Genomic DNA, 16,784 nt, shown 5'->3' on the forward strand with positions numbered 1-16,784 from the left:
CATTTTATACACATTTAAAGAAGTTTACTGTGACATACAGTATTTGGTGTTTTGGCAACTTTGGATCTCCAATGGTGTTTGAAATAAAGAACAATGTTTACAGTCCGTGCTGCGGAGGATTAGAGAGGTTGAATCACACGATTACACCTGCGACCAATTAAAGTATGATGCATTATAGGGGGCGCTAAAACGCTGGTAACTGTTCCCAAAGGCAAATAAAGAGCAATGTTTCCATTAAAGTGATTTGTTTTGACAGCTTTCACACCTTAAGGAACCATTAGACCTTTATTTATTTAAATATTGGTAGTTTTTCTATCAAATATGTTGTCCCTGCTCAGGTTTTAGGAAAAGGTGGAGAAAAAGTACATTCCCCATGGCACAGTTATTTTTCTTTCTAACATTTATCACCAATTTTTATAACATCAATGCATGTGTAAACTGAGGGCCCACTGCCGCAAACTCAACAAATGTAAATATTTTATTCAAATATTCAAGCTTATTTCCCTGTTTTTGCGTACAGCTGAGAGTTACTCTAACCTGGTCTCATTAGCTGTCATTTGTAAGTGATATTATTTTCACCAAACATCAAGGTATGAGTGACTTTTACTCAGCTAGAGAAACTTGTCTCTCTGCTCACACCTCAAACCCACAGCAGACTGCTCCACATTCACATATTTTCTGTCTAGTCTAAAAGTCATAGCGGGGCAAGCGAGACAGGGTGCGAAAAATGGCTACAACACAAAAGAAACATTACACCCCAAACTGATGAGATGTGTTTTTAGAGAGGGGGGGTTCTGCTCTAAAGTGGTTCAGCTGCCAGATCCAGGCTCGTCACATCTGATTGTTCTTTCTTTCTGTCGAACCCTTACATTTTTTGTGCGTGTGTGTGTTTCTGTGTGTGTTACTGTGACCTAGATTTCAAGCCTGCAGTGCAATGCAAGTGATGGTTTGTGTGTGAAATAGAAAAAGAGCTCAGTCTATGGTTAACCAGACACCTCGCCTTTTCCCCCCACATACACACACAAAAAGACACACACTGAAATTACGTCCATCCAGCTGTGTCCTCTCACACACACAGGGTTATGTTGTCTCTAGGTTGAATTCAAAATAAGCTAGTGAATTGTGTGAATTAGTTTTGACCTTGTTTTATTTTTATGACTTTATCATTTACACACTCTTGTTTAATCTTCTCCTGTCAGTCATGCTTTGGCTTCCTGATTGAATGATTTAAGGATGATTGATAAGATAAGTTTCCAGCCTGTATTTCCTGTACAGGGATAAGAGTTGTTGTCTAATTGTTGTAGTAAATTCAATCGTATATTGAAAGTGTAATTTGTGATTTGTGATTTGACTCCTTGTATTCAGTATTTAGTATTACTTGAAATGAAGCAGGTTAGAGATGGGAAACCAAATACAATGTTCACCTTTGTTCCGTCTTTGTCACAGCAGATATTTTGTATTGTTTTGGAAGGAAAATGTGACCAGCTTCCTACAGACTGTTGCGTTTGTAGACAAATAATTTTTCATGTCAGGAGTTGGTTTGTTGACAGTGTAATGACACTGCGGGCTGTTTAGATTTGAATCATCTTGAACAGGTTGTAGCAGGTGGAACAGGTTTGGATTAATCTATACAGAGCAGGCAGGTTTTAACAGGAGGAGAAGGTCAGCCAACAACACCAAGGCTTTCCACTTTATACTGTAACCTTCTTTAGGACGGCTGAGGTGAGTTGATAATATCATCAGAACCATCATTTGGTTTTCATAGCGTTGCTCCCTTTCAGAATTAAATACAAAAATAAAACATTTAAGGAAACGTCAGAGGTTTAGTAAATGTCTAATAAAAGATTGAATTAAATACAATTGAATTTTAAAAAAAGAAGTAAAAAATGCACGATGAAAGATCCACTATAAAAAGTAGAAACACAAGAAGTTAAAGATCATAAAATCTGTAAAACATTTCATACTTTTATATCTTAGTATCAGTTTGTCTCTTGACCTCACACCAACACGATGAAAAGGGCCTTTATATGGAGTATCTTTAGTCATTGTTACACATGCTGAGTTCAGTTTCACCACTAATGTGGATTATATTGATGAAGTGAAGTGTAAAAAATAGTGTTGCTATGGTTACCTACAGTTTAATATAGCCTGCCCGTTGATTTTAAGGTCAAGTTCTAAACTACACTCTATTTATACTTCATTTGAGTAGATTTGACCAGTTTTTAACGCGTCTTAAGTGAGTCAAATGTTAAGTTTGAATTGTAATGCTGATTTTTGGGGACCTTCCCTTTATGAAAAAGGAAGCAATTCCAAACGTGTGTGTAGAAGTGGAACAAAATAGTGTTTGCCACTGTGATGTCAAATAGTGGCAAATGATCCAGCTTGACTTGCTTATTGGAGCAGGACGTGTCTCTTACGTTGGAGACGTTAGTGAAAAGGATGGAAACTTAACCAGAAGACATGAAGTACACACAAGATGCCAATAATAAGAACATGCAGTCAGATCTAGTTAGTGTAACTGTCGTGGTTTAAAGAATGAACGATGTGTAAGCAGACGTACAATCAGAAGAAGTCAAGCTGCATATTGAGGCAGCAATGAATGAGCTAAACTTATCACTTCTCGGCTTAGTTTATTTTAAACATTGTAAATTATTCTTCTTCACAGGAACATTTAACAAATAATGCAGAATACACTTTTAGAGAGTTCTCTGTGGAGATCAACATGAAGCTCATGTCAGCATCTTCAAACTAAAATATCCGTCTTCTGTTTCGTTCTCCTTTCCACCCTGCAGACCTCGGCTCACTCTCTCCCTCCCCCTCCTTCGTCCTCCCCTCACCCCTCCTTTCCTCCTTGAACCTCCTCCTCCCACCTTTTTCCTCTCAGACTCACCCATGGCAGAATCCTTGAAGCTTTCCTCTGAATGGCTGCAGGATAATGACCCGATGGTGCTGAACTGAAGCTGTATAACATACTGTTCTGTGAGTGCAGTTTGAATAACTACCACACTATGAGTATCTAAATAAAGCACAAAAAGCATTTTGACAGCTCAGAAAACAACCCAAAATGAAATTTAGGGTACACCAAGTTAGCATTACTGAATACTTCATTTGCATATTAATATCAGAAACTCGCACAATGAGACAATTATTAGTCTTAATGTGAGCAATCAACCGTGGGACTTTCATGGGAATCTATTAGTTTGCCCTATTCACCTGTAATTGCTTTCAAAATGAGGGATATACTGTATTTGTATGCTACAGAAATCATTTAAAATACATTCAATTCCCTCTGATCTCGCAAATCATATTGCAAAGACAGTCAAAATAGTTGCTAGTAGTTTTATTAGCCCTAGTCTGATTTCAATCCTCACAGGAACATGAGAAATTGATCTATCAGCTGATGGATTATTCCTGTAACAAAGATGAGCTTTGATCAGCCAGCCTGACAACACGCCCTACAGGAAATCGGATCTCCTGTCAACATCATTGAGCCGCTACACCTGTCTCCACCTTTAAAACCTGGAGCTACTGACACCGCAGCAGCTGAGTATGAACCAGAACGTCTGCGTCTCCCTTTTAAATCAAACGTCTGTTTACTCCGCTGCTGATGTGACTTCAGTCTGAATTCACGTACGAGCGCGCGGAAAATCATGCAAAGTGGGCGTTTGATACGAGGTTGCCAGGCAACAGTATAAGGTAGCAGCTTTTTCAGAGTGACTCAATAGAAAGTGTCGTGTGTGTGTGTGTGTGTGTGTGTGTGTGTGTGTGCTATTAAATTAACTGCAGAGAGATAGTGAGAGGGAAAGCACGCGCCTCGCTGCTGCCTGCCATGTACCATACCCTGTCACTAATGTTAGGGTATGGTTCATGATACAGCATTACATCCAATTATGACACCGCTTTAATGGCCACCATCTCCATTACAGAGATGTTATTGTTGTTGTTTTCTATTTCACTTGGTGTGATTAACTAGACCCTGTCAATAGAGTCAAGTACAGCAACGTAATGTCCTTTTATGGTCTCACTTTGGATTGCAGCTAGAGAGGTTAGCATAGATGTCGCTAAAGTGTTTGAGTCTTAGAAATGGAATTGGTATAATTGAATAAATGGTGTTTATTTATGTATGATGATCAGATCTGTGTATTTCACTGCATAGAACACATTATTTGTATGTGATGTTAAGTGTTTGCTAAATTACTGATGGGTCCCAATATGGGTTGTCACCTTCTGAAGGCATAAATATTAAGATAAGGTAATGCCCTTACATACCGGTTTTGTTTGGGGTGGGAATAATTCAGATGTCATTTTTCCAAACTGTAGTTTTTGTGATGAATACTTTCAAACAGAAAGCAAATATGATTGTAATATTGTCAATGGTGGTCATTTTATTTTACTTAGGGTGAGCGGCTCTTTGAGATACCTCTAATATTTACACATTTGAATCAGACTTCTTGGAGATTGAATCCTTTTTTGCTTCAGGTCTGCTTTTATTGTATCAAGCATAAATAACAATACTCAGTTCAGGAACCTTCACTCATTCTTGAAAAGGAGTGGGATAGTTCATTCTAGATCTTAGAAACAATAGGTTTGAAATATAATCAGAGTTTTACAGAATCTCCAGCCAGACAAGGCTTTACCGTAAATACTCATATCATGTTTCAGGAAAGACTGCTTTTAATTTTAGCAGCCGTGATTACCTGTAATTTCTTCATACCTGCGTCTTGCTGCTTTCCCTCATTATAATTCATCTCTGTTTGCGTTACACTACCCTGTTTATTTAACAGGGTGTTGCTGGAAAAGCAAGTCTGCCTACACAACCAACACTGTAAATAAAGCCTTAGTAGTAATAAACCACATCATGCACGTAGAGAAAAGAGTGGAATCGCTTTTATCATTGATCCCCTTTCTATGAAAAGACATTCCATTTCAAGGGAAAGAGATGAATTGCAGCTTTTGTTTACACACTTCAATTTCAGGTTTTTGTTCTCGGTGGCATTTTGGGGTTTTTTGTTTGATAAACAGCGTCTCATTTCATGTGAAATTGCTCTGTCTGGTTTCTGTGGAATACATTAGTGTCTGTCAAGGCTGCTTGTTAATTTTGGCACAGTTCAGTAAAGTGAATCAAACCATCATGATTATTGTGAGTCAAACTCCAACTATTACTCACCGTTCAAAGAGATTTCAAAAACGTAATTTCGTGACTATGGTCTTTTTCCAAATCCATATATTAGTAATAATTTACAAGGTGTGTTTCACAGCCCTGTGAGATGACTCAACGCACATCGCATGTTCCATGTGATCATTTGACTTTCATCATATAGAGGACAGTAGTGTCAGACAATTGAATGTCAATGTTAAGGTTATTTGGACGAGTTGGATACAGTATATAAATACCATCCATGGATTATAACGAACTCGTTTGTACATTTCATTTAGTGCATTTGTTACTCATTTTTCTCTTACTTTGAGCTAACACAAAGGTTTTCCTTACATTTAGCAAACTAACAACCAGCATTGTTTTACTTCAGAAGTATTCAACTGTTTACTTTTCTTTTAGCTAACTATTAAAACCATGATCAATAACTTTTATGTATATATTTCCAACCTTTCCATTTTCATTTCAACCGTACATCCATTATATGTATCTTTCATATGAATTATCCACTACCTTTAACAACTGCAGAATTGGCCCTGGTTGGAATGACTGATTTACAAATGAAAGATATAAGTTAATTACACACCTTTTATTAAAGTATAAATTGTAGTATAGGCACAGTTTGATATTTCATATGCAACATATGAAATACATCCAGTGCTATAGTTCGTATGCTATAATTCTATAGCTTAATCAATATCACTCTGTTCCTATAATCAGTTGAATAAATGATATCTGTTTTGTAAATGAGAGAATGAATAGATTACAGTGATGAAATGATTTTATTGATGAAAGATGAACGTCTGTTTGTGATAGCTGATGTTTGCTCATTTCGACAGAGAGGAGTGTGGTTCCTCTTTTACTGACTCTGTCGTCAGTGTGTGTGTTCTGTTAACCACAGTCAGGTTCGACTTCCTTCATTCTCACAGCTCATACAGTAGGGGACTTAACATTTCCTCCACTGTCTCAACTGTGGCTTCATAAACCCTTCATGGAGACGTGTGTATCTTGAGTGGCAGGGTCATTCGCTATAAGGCTGTAGGAAACTTGAAATCAACTGTAAACAGAGATCAACTTTATAAATACAGTGTAAGTGTGTTTGTTGTGTACTAAGTTGTACGAGCAAACTGGGTAAAAAGTTGTTAAAATTGTATTGTTTGATTGAATTATCAGTGTTTATTTGACACTGTAAAGTAGTACTGAATAAATTGTTTGTAGGATTATTTATCTAGACTCCTCTGCTTGCTTGTTTTTCACCATGTTGAGGTGTTAAGGGTTTTCTAATTTAGCTAAACAGTGTGTCGTTTTGGTTGTAACCCACTGATCACAAAGGTAAGTAACAACCTACCTGCTCGGTTATTCGGTCTCTTATGTCCTTGGATAGGTTTTTTATAACCTGCATTCTGAAAGCAGCTGTTATACAGCATTTTAGTTTGTCTTTTCAACACATATATTTAAAAAACATCAACTGGTAATTCATCACTGATTTCTTCTCTGCCGTAAATCATTCAGTGTATAACTGAGCCAACGTCTACAATAACTAACAGTTCATTCCTCATACATCATTGTTACAGCTACTTGTTTCCCAGTGGCAGAAAGTAATGAATTTGAGTGAGTCATTTTAATTTGATATACTTTCATTAGGCCTTCTCTCATTTTTCGCTACTTGTACATTCACTCAACTACATTTATTTGATTTCACTGCATACACAACATGCAGGATAACAGTCCAACAGTGCTATTGTGAGATGTAATATGCACACTTGTGGAAAGGAGTGTTTTTTCGGTATGTTAGGTTAGTATCTTTCACAGATATTCTTTTGTCTTTAGAAAATCTCAAATGTAATCTGTGGGATTTATAAGCATTTTGTTTTTTTACATAAATAAAGTACAAAGAGTGTTTTATATATACAAGAACAGTTCGAACCAAACGGATAAAAAATGAATAGAAATTTATTTTCTTACTTATCAAAAATATCTGCAACACATTTGCATAGATGGACACAAAATAGCTTCCACGATTGTTTCATGTGACTGTATCACCAGGAGGAGAGCAACACATCACAAAGTGTTCCTCTAAAAACTGAAGTGTGAATCTAAATAAATGCCGATCCTGTATCTGAAATAACTTAAACATCTTTTGGGGGTGAAGTAGTTCCTGTGGACATTATTATATAACTGATCAATTCTTTTCTCTGAATCCCAATGGATAACGATAAATATTTCAAATATATTACTTCTTGGTTTGTTAAATATTTTCAAATATATCCAATCATGTCACACATAAAGGGAAAACTCTTCATGGTCAATAATCATGTTTTTAACTTAAATGCTATACTGCTCTTCAGTCACAAATAGAATGGAAATGAAAAGTAAGAAATAAAAACAGAAGTCTTCAGCCTCTCATAATAACCTCTTCACAGGATGAGTAAACTGTTTGACCCCGACGTCTTTTTGGTGGACGTTTCCGTGGGTACTCCATCCAATGTTGACACCAGCATTATCCCAGAAGTAATCCTTCAGCTTCTCGAGGGGATATTCCTCTGTTTGTGCTTTTCCAGTGCAATCGCTCCCCAAAATATCCCTCTTCTTGCATGTTGGAAATCCATAAAAGCTCCACAACTTTCCACCAGGAGGCACCTATTCCAACGGCCCTTATTGTCGTGCTGCTCCTGGATCAGTTGGCGTACTGTCTGTAAAAGGCGACCTTGACGCGCTCTATCTGGTGACACAGCTTGATGGCGGGCCCGAGCTTCAGGTCCATACACTCCTGTACAGTGGGGAGAGTGAGCAGGAGCAGCGCCTGACCGTCAATGTCCTGCAGGCAGAGATGTACATTAGTATTTAAAGACACAGTTAAAGAATAGTGTCACTTGTGCTGGATTTTGAAGCTTTCTAACCCAGCACTTCTGGCTTAAACTGTCGGACAAGTCTTTGTTTTGACCTTACGCCTCCAAACGTTGTCATCATTTAAGCTGCAAGACCATATTAATGCTTTTTAGTCCAGCCGGATGATTCTGCTCTTTAATTATTGAGGATAAATGCATGAAAATTAGACAAAAACTTAACATGCAACTGTCGATTGTCCTGATGCAAAATATTTATAGAGAAACGGTTTTTATCTGATTCTGGATTCTAAAGATTACTTCTTATATTCTTTGGGTTGAAATGTCAAACTATTACAGTTTTCAAACCAGATCCTCTTGCTAAAGCCCATCCTTACAAATGCTTCAGCCTTTTTAATAGCAAAAAGACAGATGGTATCACCACCATTTTTTTAAACAAACCTAAAATAAAAAACCTAACTGTCGACCATTGGCTTGTTGTCAGTTTGACGTCATGAGCTGAATAAAGATGTAAGTAAGAAATGGTGTGTGTACCTGCTCCTGGAAGATGTGGGCCAGAGATGCACAGTCAGTTGAGTTTATAAACTGAACGACCTCATCTACACTCCACTCCAGAGGGTTTCTGTCCAACACCAGCTGATCCTCCTCCTTCTCCATCTGACACACACACGTAAGAAACACACACTGTCAATTACAGACACATTTGTTTTAATCACTCAAATCATTCGGTCTAAGGCTGGACTCATCCGTCTCTGGTGAAAGCGCTGTAGATCTACTGATTTATTTAATCCACCACAATAACCATACTGTACTGTAATAATGTACTGACCTGTGTGTCCTGTCCTTCCGGTGGCTGGTACTTCTGGTTGTGAGCGGACAGTGAGCGCGTGGACCTCCTGCGGCCCTCGGGGGCCTCCATGCTGCCCGCAGAGCCGCTTGGGCTGAAGGCCCTGCGCAGCGTGGCAGCCCGACGGGGGCGGCTGCTGGTCACCTCCACCGAGGAAGCGTCATTGTGGTCCTCACGCGGCTCCGAGCTAGTGCCTTCACTGCCCGACTGCAACATCAGCTCTTCATCCTCCTCGCTGTCCTGAAGGGGGGGAATCAGGGGAAGTCATGTTGTGTGTGGGCTTCAGTATGATGGGTAAGGCACCTACACACTGCACACACGCTCAAAAAAACAACTTAAAGCATGTTGTTATGCTAATAACCGCTGTTCTTCACTATGAAGATTCTATCTATAATTATTCACGATCACCTTGGCTGTGTTAATGCATACAAGTTCTTAGACTTCAAATCATATATTTTTACTCAAATCCTCCAGAATGAGCCATTGTCTTATGTGTCCCAAAGGTCACAAACATGTTGTTGTCCTGTTTTCCTGCACAAAAACATTTGATAACTGAAAGAGACAAAAATGATGTTGAAACTTGACTACTTCCCACTCCCTCTGATGTCACACAGGCTGAGATATTTAAGCTGGGTAGGAACAGAGCTGACGTTAGTTTGAAGTTCCTCGTTCCTAAAAGCAATGACTCATGGTGTCCACTCAAGTTTCCACTGAGAGCAAGAAGCGAGACTTAGATTGAGTGAGATACCACGCGACCTGAGGTTGGGTTACTCACCCAGACTCTACTTTTCAAAGCTTTTGTTGTTGTTATTGTTTGTCAGTATTTGAGTTGTAGTTCTTACTTGTGGAGTTTATTATTGATTCTCAATTCAATGATATTAAACACCAGTTCAATTGGTACTGCTGCTGTAGAGCTGAAATTATAAATGAATTAGTTGGTTGAAAGAAAAATGAATGAACACTTTTATATTGAATATTTGTATTTTTTAAAGTAAGACAAAACTCTTTGAGCTTCTTCATTGTGAGGCTTTTGTACCTTTTAAAAAATCCTTAAGGTTAAAATAAAGGATTAATTTCAAGATCACATGATCTGCAAATGATCTATAAAATATCTTCTTCGTTTTGGTCCAGTTAACAGTCCACGACTTTAAGATATTTAGTCTGCAACAAAATAAAACTGAGAAAAAAAACAGAAAAACTTTCAGCCAGAAGATAATTGTTTAAAATGTTGCTTTACATTTTTTTCATCATTTATTAAAACAGTTGTAAATTAAGTGAGTAAACATATAGGCTGCCAAACTAGATTGAAGCTCCTCTCCCTCCTGTCTCAGGTAGGGATGTTGTTATTTATAAACTGGATTATGACTGTACACTCGGTTTCAGGGAAGGAGTGTTATCTAACCTGCGGTGAGCCGGCAGGAGTGTAGTCCACGTTGGACGAGCGTCTCTTCTTCTGCACAAAGATTGCTTTCCTCTTCTTCCTGCGGCGCGTCGGCTTGGCCTCTGTCGCCTCCTCTCCACCCATTGGCTTGGAGAGCTTCCTCTTCTTCCCGTAGTAATAAGCTGCGAACGCATAGCAGATGTTGAAAACAATACACACCACAAAACAAAAACACATCCTAGCTACTCATCAGTGGCAATTATACACTCTTTGATTTGGGGTTGCCAGAAGTGGAAGAAATACTCAGTTCCTTTACTTTAGTGGCTCTTACACTCCAATATAAGTCCTACATTTAAAACGTTTCTTCAGAAAAAGCACAAACGTATCCTCAGTACAGTGTGCTTAAAGTGTCAAAAATATCAGTAGTGATGCGTTTAGCACACACTCACTGTATTTGGTTTTGGTCTGGACGGAGCAGTTCTCCGGGCACTTGTCGGCGACGAGGACAGGACTGAAGAGGTTCGGGCAGCACTGCAGCTTCACGCACACTTTACGACAAAAGTCCGCGATCTGGTCTGCGAGGCGCACGATGCGGATGGTGGAGCGATAGGTTTTCCCTTTATATCTGCAGGAAAAAGAGAGAAGAAAGGTGTGATGACATACTGTATGGTGGTGCAGGGATGACGTATTTTTGTAGGGAGTTAGAATCGTAGGTTTCCTAAGTTTGAAATCGTTTGATATTGAAAAATTGCGGAAAATAAGATCTATGACAAATTCACCTTTATTGTACTTGTATGTTTTACTCAGCAGGATAATCTCCACATACTAAACCAATGTATGACTTTTTGAAGTGTAAAAGCAGTCGCCCTATGTAAAAAGCTAAAAGAAAGTAAGTATCTCTTCAGCTTGTATTAACCACAGAGCTCATTCCTGCACCTCTCTACTGTGGTGCAGGGATTTGACTTTTACTCACGAGAACAATGCATAATAAAACTGTGATACATCAGAGCGTTTGACACTGAATGATGATTGCCCTGGCAGTTATGGTGTGAAAGTGGGCTGTTTTACTGATTTTAGATCATCCGGTTGATGAGGATTACGCTGGCAATCTCCTGTTTAATGGCGAAGGTTAGGAAGGGTGATTCGATCTTTTGGCAAACGCTCAAAGGACAAATCGGACCTGCATCTGATGTAATTGAACTTTCTTTTTCTTCCTTTTCATTGCTCTGTTTATCAACTGATTTACTTGTTTTTTTCAGCACAACAATATAAAGTATGTTCAAAAATCTAATGTGTCTCCTTGGTGAAGGAACTTCCCTGTCTGGGCAGCGAAAACCGAAAAATTGTATTTCTTTGTTGAGGTGTCAAAACCCCCATGCATGAATGAGAACATGATGCTCCGCAGCCTACCACAGGTGACTCACTACAACCTCTGCAAGGCCAAGTCTTCCTACTTCAGCCAGATATGAAAAACAGGGCAGTTTTGATTAGAAAACACAGAGCCTGGAGCTGTGGAATAATTTGGCTCTGTGCACCCAGCAGTGAAGGAAATCACACACTCCACGGCAGGAAGAAAGCAATAAATCCAATAAAGAGGCTCTGTGAGGCCAGATTCAGATTTTGGGGAGGATGTGGTCAAAGCTTGATACACGATGATTTATAATACATAAAGTCATGTAATTGTATTACTTTAAAGCGCCTGAAAATAACCAGAGCCCTAACTTGACCGAATACAGTGGTGCAGGAATGTGTCCTCAACACGAAAATGAGTTAGCATTTTGGCACTTAGGGTTTCTTCGAGGTCAAGTGTTTCTTTTAACATTATTCTGGTTAGATTAGTGGAAAAGGGTCAGGGTTAGGGTCCTAACTTTATGTTCGCCAATAAGCTTATTTTGTGAGATATGGCAGAATCCAATGGGACTTCTGTCTTCTTATTTCGATGAACAGTCTGCTGCATGTCTTTGTATTTGGGGTTTTTACCCACTTGGCTTTGAGGGTCTCCTCTTGGCAGTCCCAGCTATGATCCTCCAGATCCTGCAGCTCCTTCAGGACTCGTCCGGGCTTGTAGGCGGCGTTGATCAGCATGCTGAGCAGCTGGAGGCAGAAAACAAAAATAAACTCCTGGTTCAAGAGAACAGGGCTGGGAGTGTCACTCTAAAAATCTATTCAGTTACAATTAATAATCACCTGTTTAAAAACTCAACAGCAACCTAATCTCAGTATCACATCATTAAAGTTACCTGTAATTAAACATCTCCAAAGAAATCAGAGTAACTGCTCAAACCTGAAGGAGACGCACTCTGTTTTTCAACATGTGTGTATGCAGACAGTCTCTGGTGAAATTAACCGTCTGTTTTGCTGAGCAGTGGTGTGTATGAGTAAACACTCTTGACTGACAGCTCTACACATTAACATGAAGACACTGCAGGTGGTTAACAAGAAATCGCTCTCACCCTCCGTCTTTCATGTCCTCCCAACCTTTCATTGTGCCTACTCCCTCCCTTTGAAAGTGTGCAACTCTTTGATTAAACCTGACTCGTGACATCAGCCCACCTCTTTGAGGACCAGTGTGCACTTCCCGGGCCCGACAGCTTGCGGCAGTTCGGCGATGCGTCCCTTGTTGAGGTACGGGCCTGAGAAACAGCGGTGGTTGACAAAAATCTTTGAGCAGCAGTACCTGCCATTAGCTGAGACTGAAAGAGAGGACAGAATGTGGAAATAAATATGTGTGCAAACTTGGGCCAGGTAAAAATCTTCTCTTTCAGACTTACAAAAAGAGTCATCTGTAAGTAAATCTTATCTGTATTTCCTGATACCTACACAAGCACTACAAAAGGTTTTCTCAGGAATTAATGATCAAAGCATAGACCTGTGTAAATAAAATCACGCCTAAACATGAACTGTGGTTTGTAGCGTTGGAGATCCAAGCTAAAACTTTGAAGTTGTTTGGACTGAAGATTAAATCTCAAATGTGGGTTCGTCCTCAGCTGCTGTACATCCATATTTAAGCTCAACGCAGACTGGACACACAAAAAACAATATTTTTACTATCAGACTATACTGACGAGTTTAAGAAGTTAAGCATAATTACACTCGTTATTGTTATTGTGGATCGCATACATTTAGCACCTTTTGGTTGCCGGGTAGGAGTCGTATTGTACGGAATGCTTATTTTTATTCGTAGTTATTTGGTGGCTAATTCTAAATGTTGCTAAATCCTGACTTTTGTAAAGAAATTTGTGGCATAACCTTCCTTTACCCAACTGAGCCCAGCCAAATCAAAACCAGTAAGAAGCACCACAAGGAAAAAACAAAACCTTTACAGCAAACTATCTCATGTGAAATGACCATCATTTAAAATTGTGTTTATATGTGGGCGTCACGCAAAATAAAGAACTCATTTAGAAAATAGTTTTGTTAACAGTGCATATTAATTTGAATCATTGTATTTCCTTTGCTCGTATTTCAGTCGTATGTAACTCCAAGCATTGCACCACAGAACTGAGTGCAGAGTCTGAGAGTGCATGCCCCCCCTCTCCCCCTTTAGAGATAAATAGTCGTCATAACAAACAGTGGTGAATAGTAATGAGGGGAGGGGGAATATGCATGAGTGAGTGGGAGGTTTTTAACAGGGAACTCTGGGGCAAGGTTCTCCTGGAATCAACCCTCAGCCCACATTCTCTTTGTGCGTGAACAAACTTGTTATTGTTTACATTCAGATCCACCACAAACAGAATACACTATCTCCCTTAGAGGAACCCAAAACAAGCACACATTTAGCTAAATCAAATGTCTTTAGTTCGGCCTTTTTTTCCTACATTTTGGCTTTAATCCCATAAACCCAGTTATATAAAAGGGGCTTACTAATATCACATGTCCTTTGCATGGTGAACGTGCACAATTAAGATAATAAAGCACGCTAAAGGTCAGATGTTAACAGGTGAAATTGTCAACCTACATATTAGATTTGACTTTTAAATGACTGGTTTACATAACGTGTTGAACCTGAAGGTTTATTCTAAGCAGGTACTACAGGCATTTCATTCACATGGGAGTGTTTTGTCTTGCATAACATGAACATAGGTTTCATACAAAAACATATTATCTTGATGTTTTTATTTTATTTACCTGTAATATCTTCATAATGTATGGAATTTTACAAATCATATCTTGAGTTTTTTTCACACAGAGACAGAAATCTTCAGTTATGTACACAAAACCTTTCAGTTTCGTCGATGATGATGATAATAATAATAATCTATAGTCTCTATAGTGTGAGAACTGAAGGCAATAACAGCTTGGGCATAATATGTTGGCCATTTGCAGAAAAGGCACATATAAACTATTTATAGGCAGACTCATTTTAAACAGTGTTAGCGAAAGTGTGAATCGTGGCCAACACTATAATTTTTTTTTGGGCTGCACCTGGAAGACATTCTCCTGGATCCTTGATCTTGATATATGAACACCTTTTCATTCTTGCAATTTTTTTCTCTACATTTTCAATCGTTAATTGTTACTTTGGGAGCCTTTCTTGTTGTTTACCGTACACTCTGTAAAGACCCACGAGACAAATGTGTATTTGGGATATAGGGCTATATACATTCAATATGATTAATGGGAAGGAACACAAACTAAATATTGAGCTTCACAAACTACTGTTTACAAGCGTCTGAAGAGCGGGGTTTCCCCTCCATGCTCATCCCAGCAGCTCGTTAGCATTAATCACCGGAGATTAATCATGTGTAACGTGCGGCTGATTACCTGGATCCATGGCGACGGGCTGGCAGGAGATGACAGGAGTCGTCTCTAACTGCGGGGCCGGAGCCAACCTGCAGGAGGGACGATAAATACATTTTAAAAATCCATTAAAAAATCCATAAAAAAATCTAAACAGACAGGAAACGACAGAGCAATTAGACAACAGCTACTAAAGGGGGGTTAGAACGAGTTTTGTTTTTGTCCACATTATTCACATTATTCACATCATTCAAAATCCAAACTATTTTTATTCTTAACACAATTTTACCTACAATATAAATAAATGAAAACTAGACTTAAATGTGACTGGTGAGAATTTTGTGAAGGGAAAAAAGTGTGTATTCAAAAAAGATTGGTTAAAAATAATCAATAAATGAATACAACAAAACAAATCTGAATTACTTCCTGATCATTAAAACATGTATGATATTTTCCTTGAATTTCCGTTTAACTTTCATCAAAACTGCTCCTCAAATGGGTTTTCAGAGTGTTAAATAAGCACTAAATGGTAAATAAAACAGAACCGTTGTCCCTCATTCAAATTAGTAATACTTTTCCATCTTTCAACCTATGAACAAAATCATTTAACATTAAAGGTAGAGGGTTAAATGACAGTTACAACTAAAGTTTTGTCCCTTAGCCTAATTATAGCTCAGTAATATGACCACAGCTATCTTTAGAAAGTATTGATGAGGGGATTCCCCAAGGTGAGAACTGAAATTAGTGTAGAGAAGAGAGATCTGTCAAAGAGCGGCTCAGATTCCTCTCGTGTTCCCGGGCTGCATTTCCCAGCCTGACGCTGTAACATGTCATTTGTCAACAAAATCAATCAGAGCCCTGGGGAAGCTGTTTCTGCCGCCGTTTCAATGAATATCTCTGGAGTGACAGAGAGTGAGAAAAAACCTTGAGGCGCTTCCAAAGAAAACTTCACTTTTGTTTCTGTTGGCTCCCAGGTAGAAAGATGGAAAACCAACATATTCTTATTTCAAACCCGCTGAAGTATAACACTGCTGTTGTTATTACAGTGATATTTTAGTGTCCTCCTCCATTTAGTTGTCATGTTGCCCTCAGACAACACATTAGGAGCAGTTGAATGCATTTTAAATGGACATTCAAGCGTTTGCATGAGTTGTTTCTGTGTTCAGAATAATCTGTGAGCTGCAGAACACAGTCGATAACGCCATTAACTGTCAATTATTAACTTAATCAATTACTGTGAGACATTTTGGAGCATTTTGATTTACATTTGTCCATTTTCTTTAATCTGTCCCCCAGGTATTGTCCGGCCGGGGCTAATCAAACAGAAGCTATCTTTCAAAAACGGGGAACCCAGTTTTTAAACTCTAAAATGTATCGGCATATGGAAAGCTGATACTCCAGCATTTATGTTGTTTGGCTGCAGGATTCTTGTTCACATACAGTATCAACCCTGTTCAGTTTTGATAAATAAATGTCTCTTCTTACTGTTTTTCCGGCTGGACCACCGCTATCTTCTTCTGCTTCTGACCTGCAGAAAAAAAAGCTGTCACTCCCAAGTAAATTGTGTGTTTTCTCTAAGTGCGTGTTTGTGTTTGTGTGTGTACATACAGACAGGTTTGAAAGGAGGGGTCAGAGTGTAAGCGTTGGCCTCGCACCAGCCTACAGGGAAGATGTCCATGGACTCCACATCCAAGATAATCTCTGACAGCGGCTTCGCCACACCTGGAGACAGGTAGAAAAAGCTGTCACACACGCACACACACACACACACACACACACACACACACACACACACACACACACACACACACACAC

The 16,784-nt window shown here is 38.9% G+C and overlaps 1 protein-coding gene and 1 long non-coding RNA gene across 4 annotated transcripts in view; one reads left to right on the forward strand and one right to left on the reverse strand.

The window, feature by feature from the left end:
• The first annotated feature begins 1,609 nt into the window (after positions 1-1,609).
• LOC134879064 (uncharacterized) lies at positions 1,610-16,697 on the forward strand. The gene is made up of 3 exons (XR_010167774.1): positions 1,610-1,722; positions 2,793-9,142; positions 16,580-16,697. It is a non-coding gene; the product is annotated as an uncharacterized LOC134879064 (long non-coding RNA).
• Positions 7,093-16,784, reverse strand: part of sfmbt2 (Scm like with four mbt domains 2) — a 34,459-nt gene continuing 24,767 nt past the window's right edge. For all 3 annotated transcript variants that reach the window (XM_063905328.1, XM_063905326.1, XM_063905327.1), the window contains 10 exons: positions 16,578-16,691; positions 16,455-16,497; positions 14,994-15,061; positions 12,783-12,922; positions 12,214-12,323; positions 10,679-10,854; positions 10,251-10,411; positions 8,831-9,088; positions 8,536-8,658; positions 7,093-7,973 (listed from right to left, as the gene is read on the reverse strand). In XM_063905328.1, the coding sequence (XP_063761398.1) occupies positions 7,833-7,973; positions 8,536-8,658; positions 8,831-9,088; positions 10,251-10,411; positions 10,679-10,854; positions 12,214-12,323; positions 12,783-12,922; positions 14,994-15,061; positions 16,455-16,497; positions 16,578-16,691 (1,334 nt within the window). In that variant the 3' untranslated portion in view covers positions 7,093-7,832. The remainder of the gene's footprint in view (positions 7,974-8,535; positions 8,659-8,830; positions 9,089-10,250; positions 10,412-10,678; positions 10,855-12,213; positions 12,324-12,782; positions 12,923-14,993; positions 15,062-16,454; positions 16,498-16,577; positions 16,692-16,784) is intronic.

This window comes from Eleginops maclovinus, chromosome 17, assembly GCF_036324505.1.
Source record: "Eleginops maclovinus isolate JMC-PN-2008 ecotype Puerto Natales chromosome 17, JC_Emac_rtc_rv5, whole genome shotgun sequence".
NCBI classification, from domain to species: Eukaryota; Metazoa; Chordata; class Actinopteri; order Perciformes; family Eleginopidae; genus Eleginops; species Eleginops maclovinus.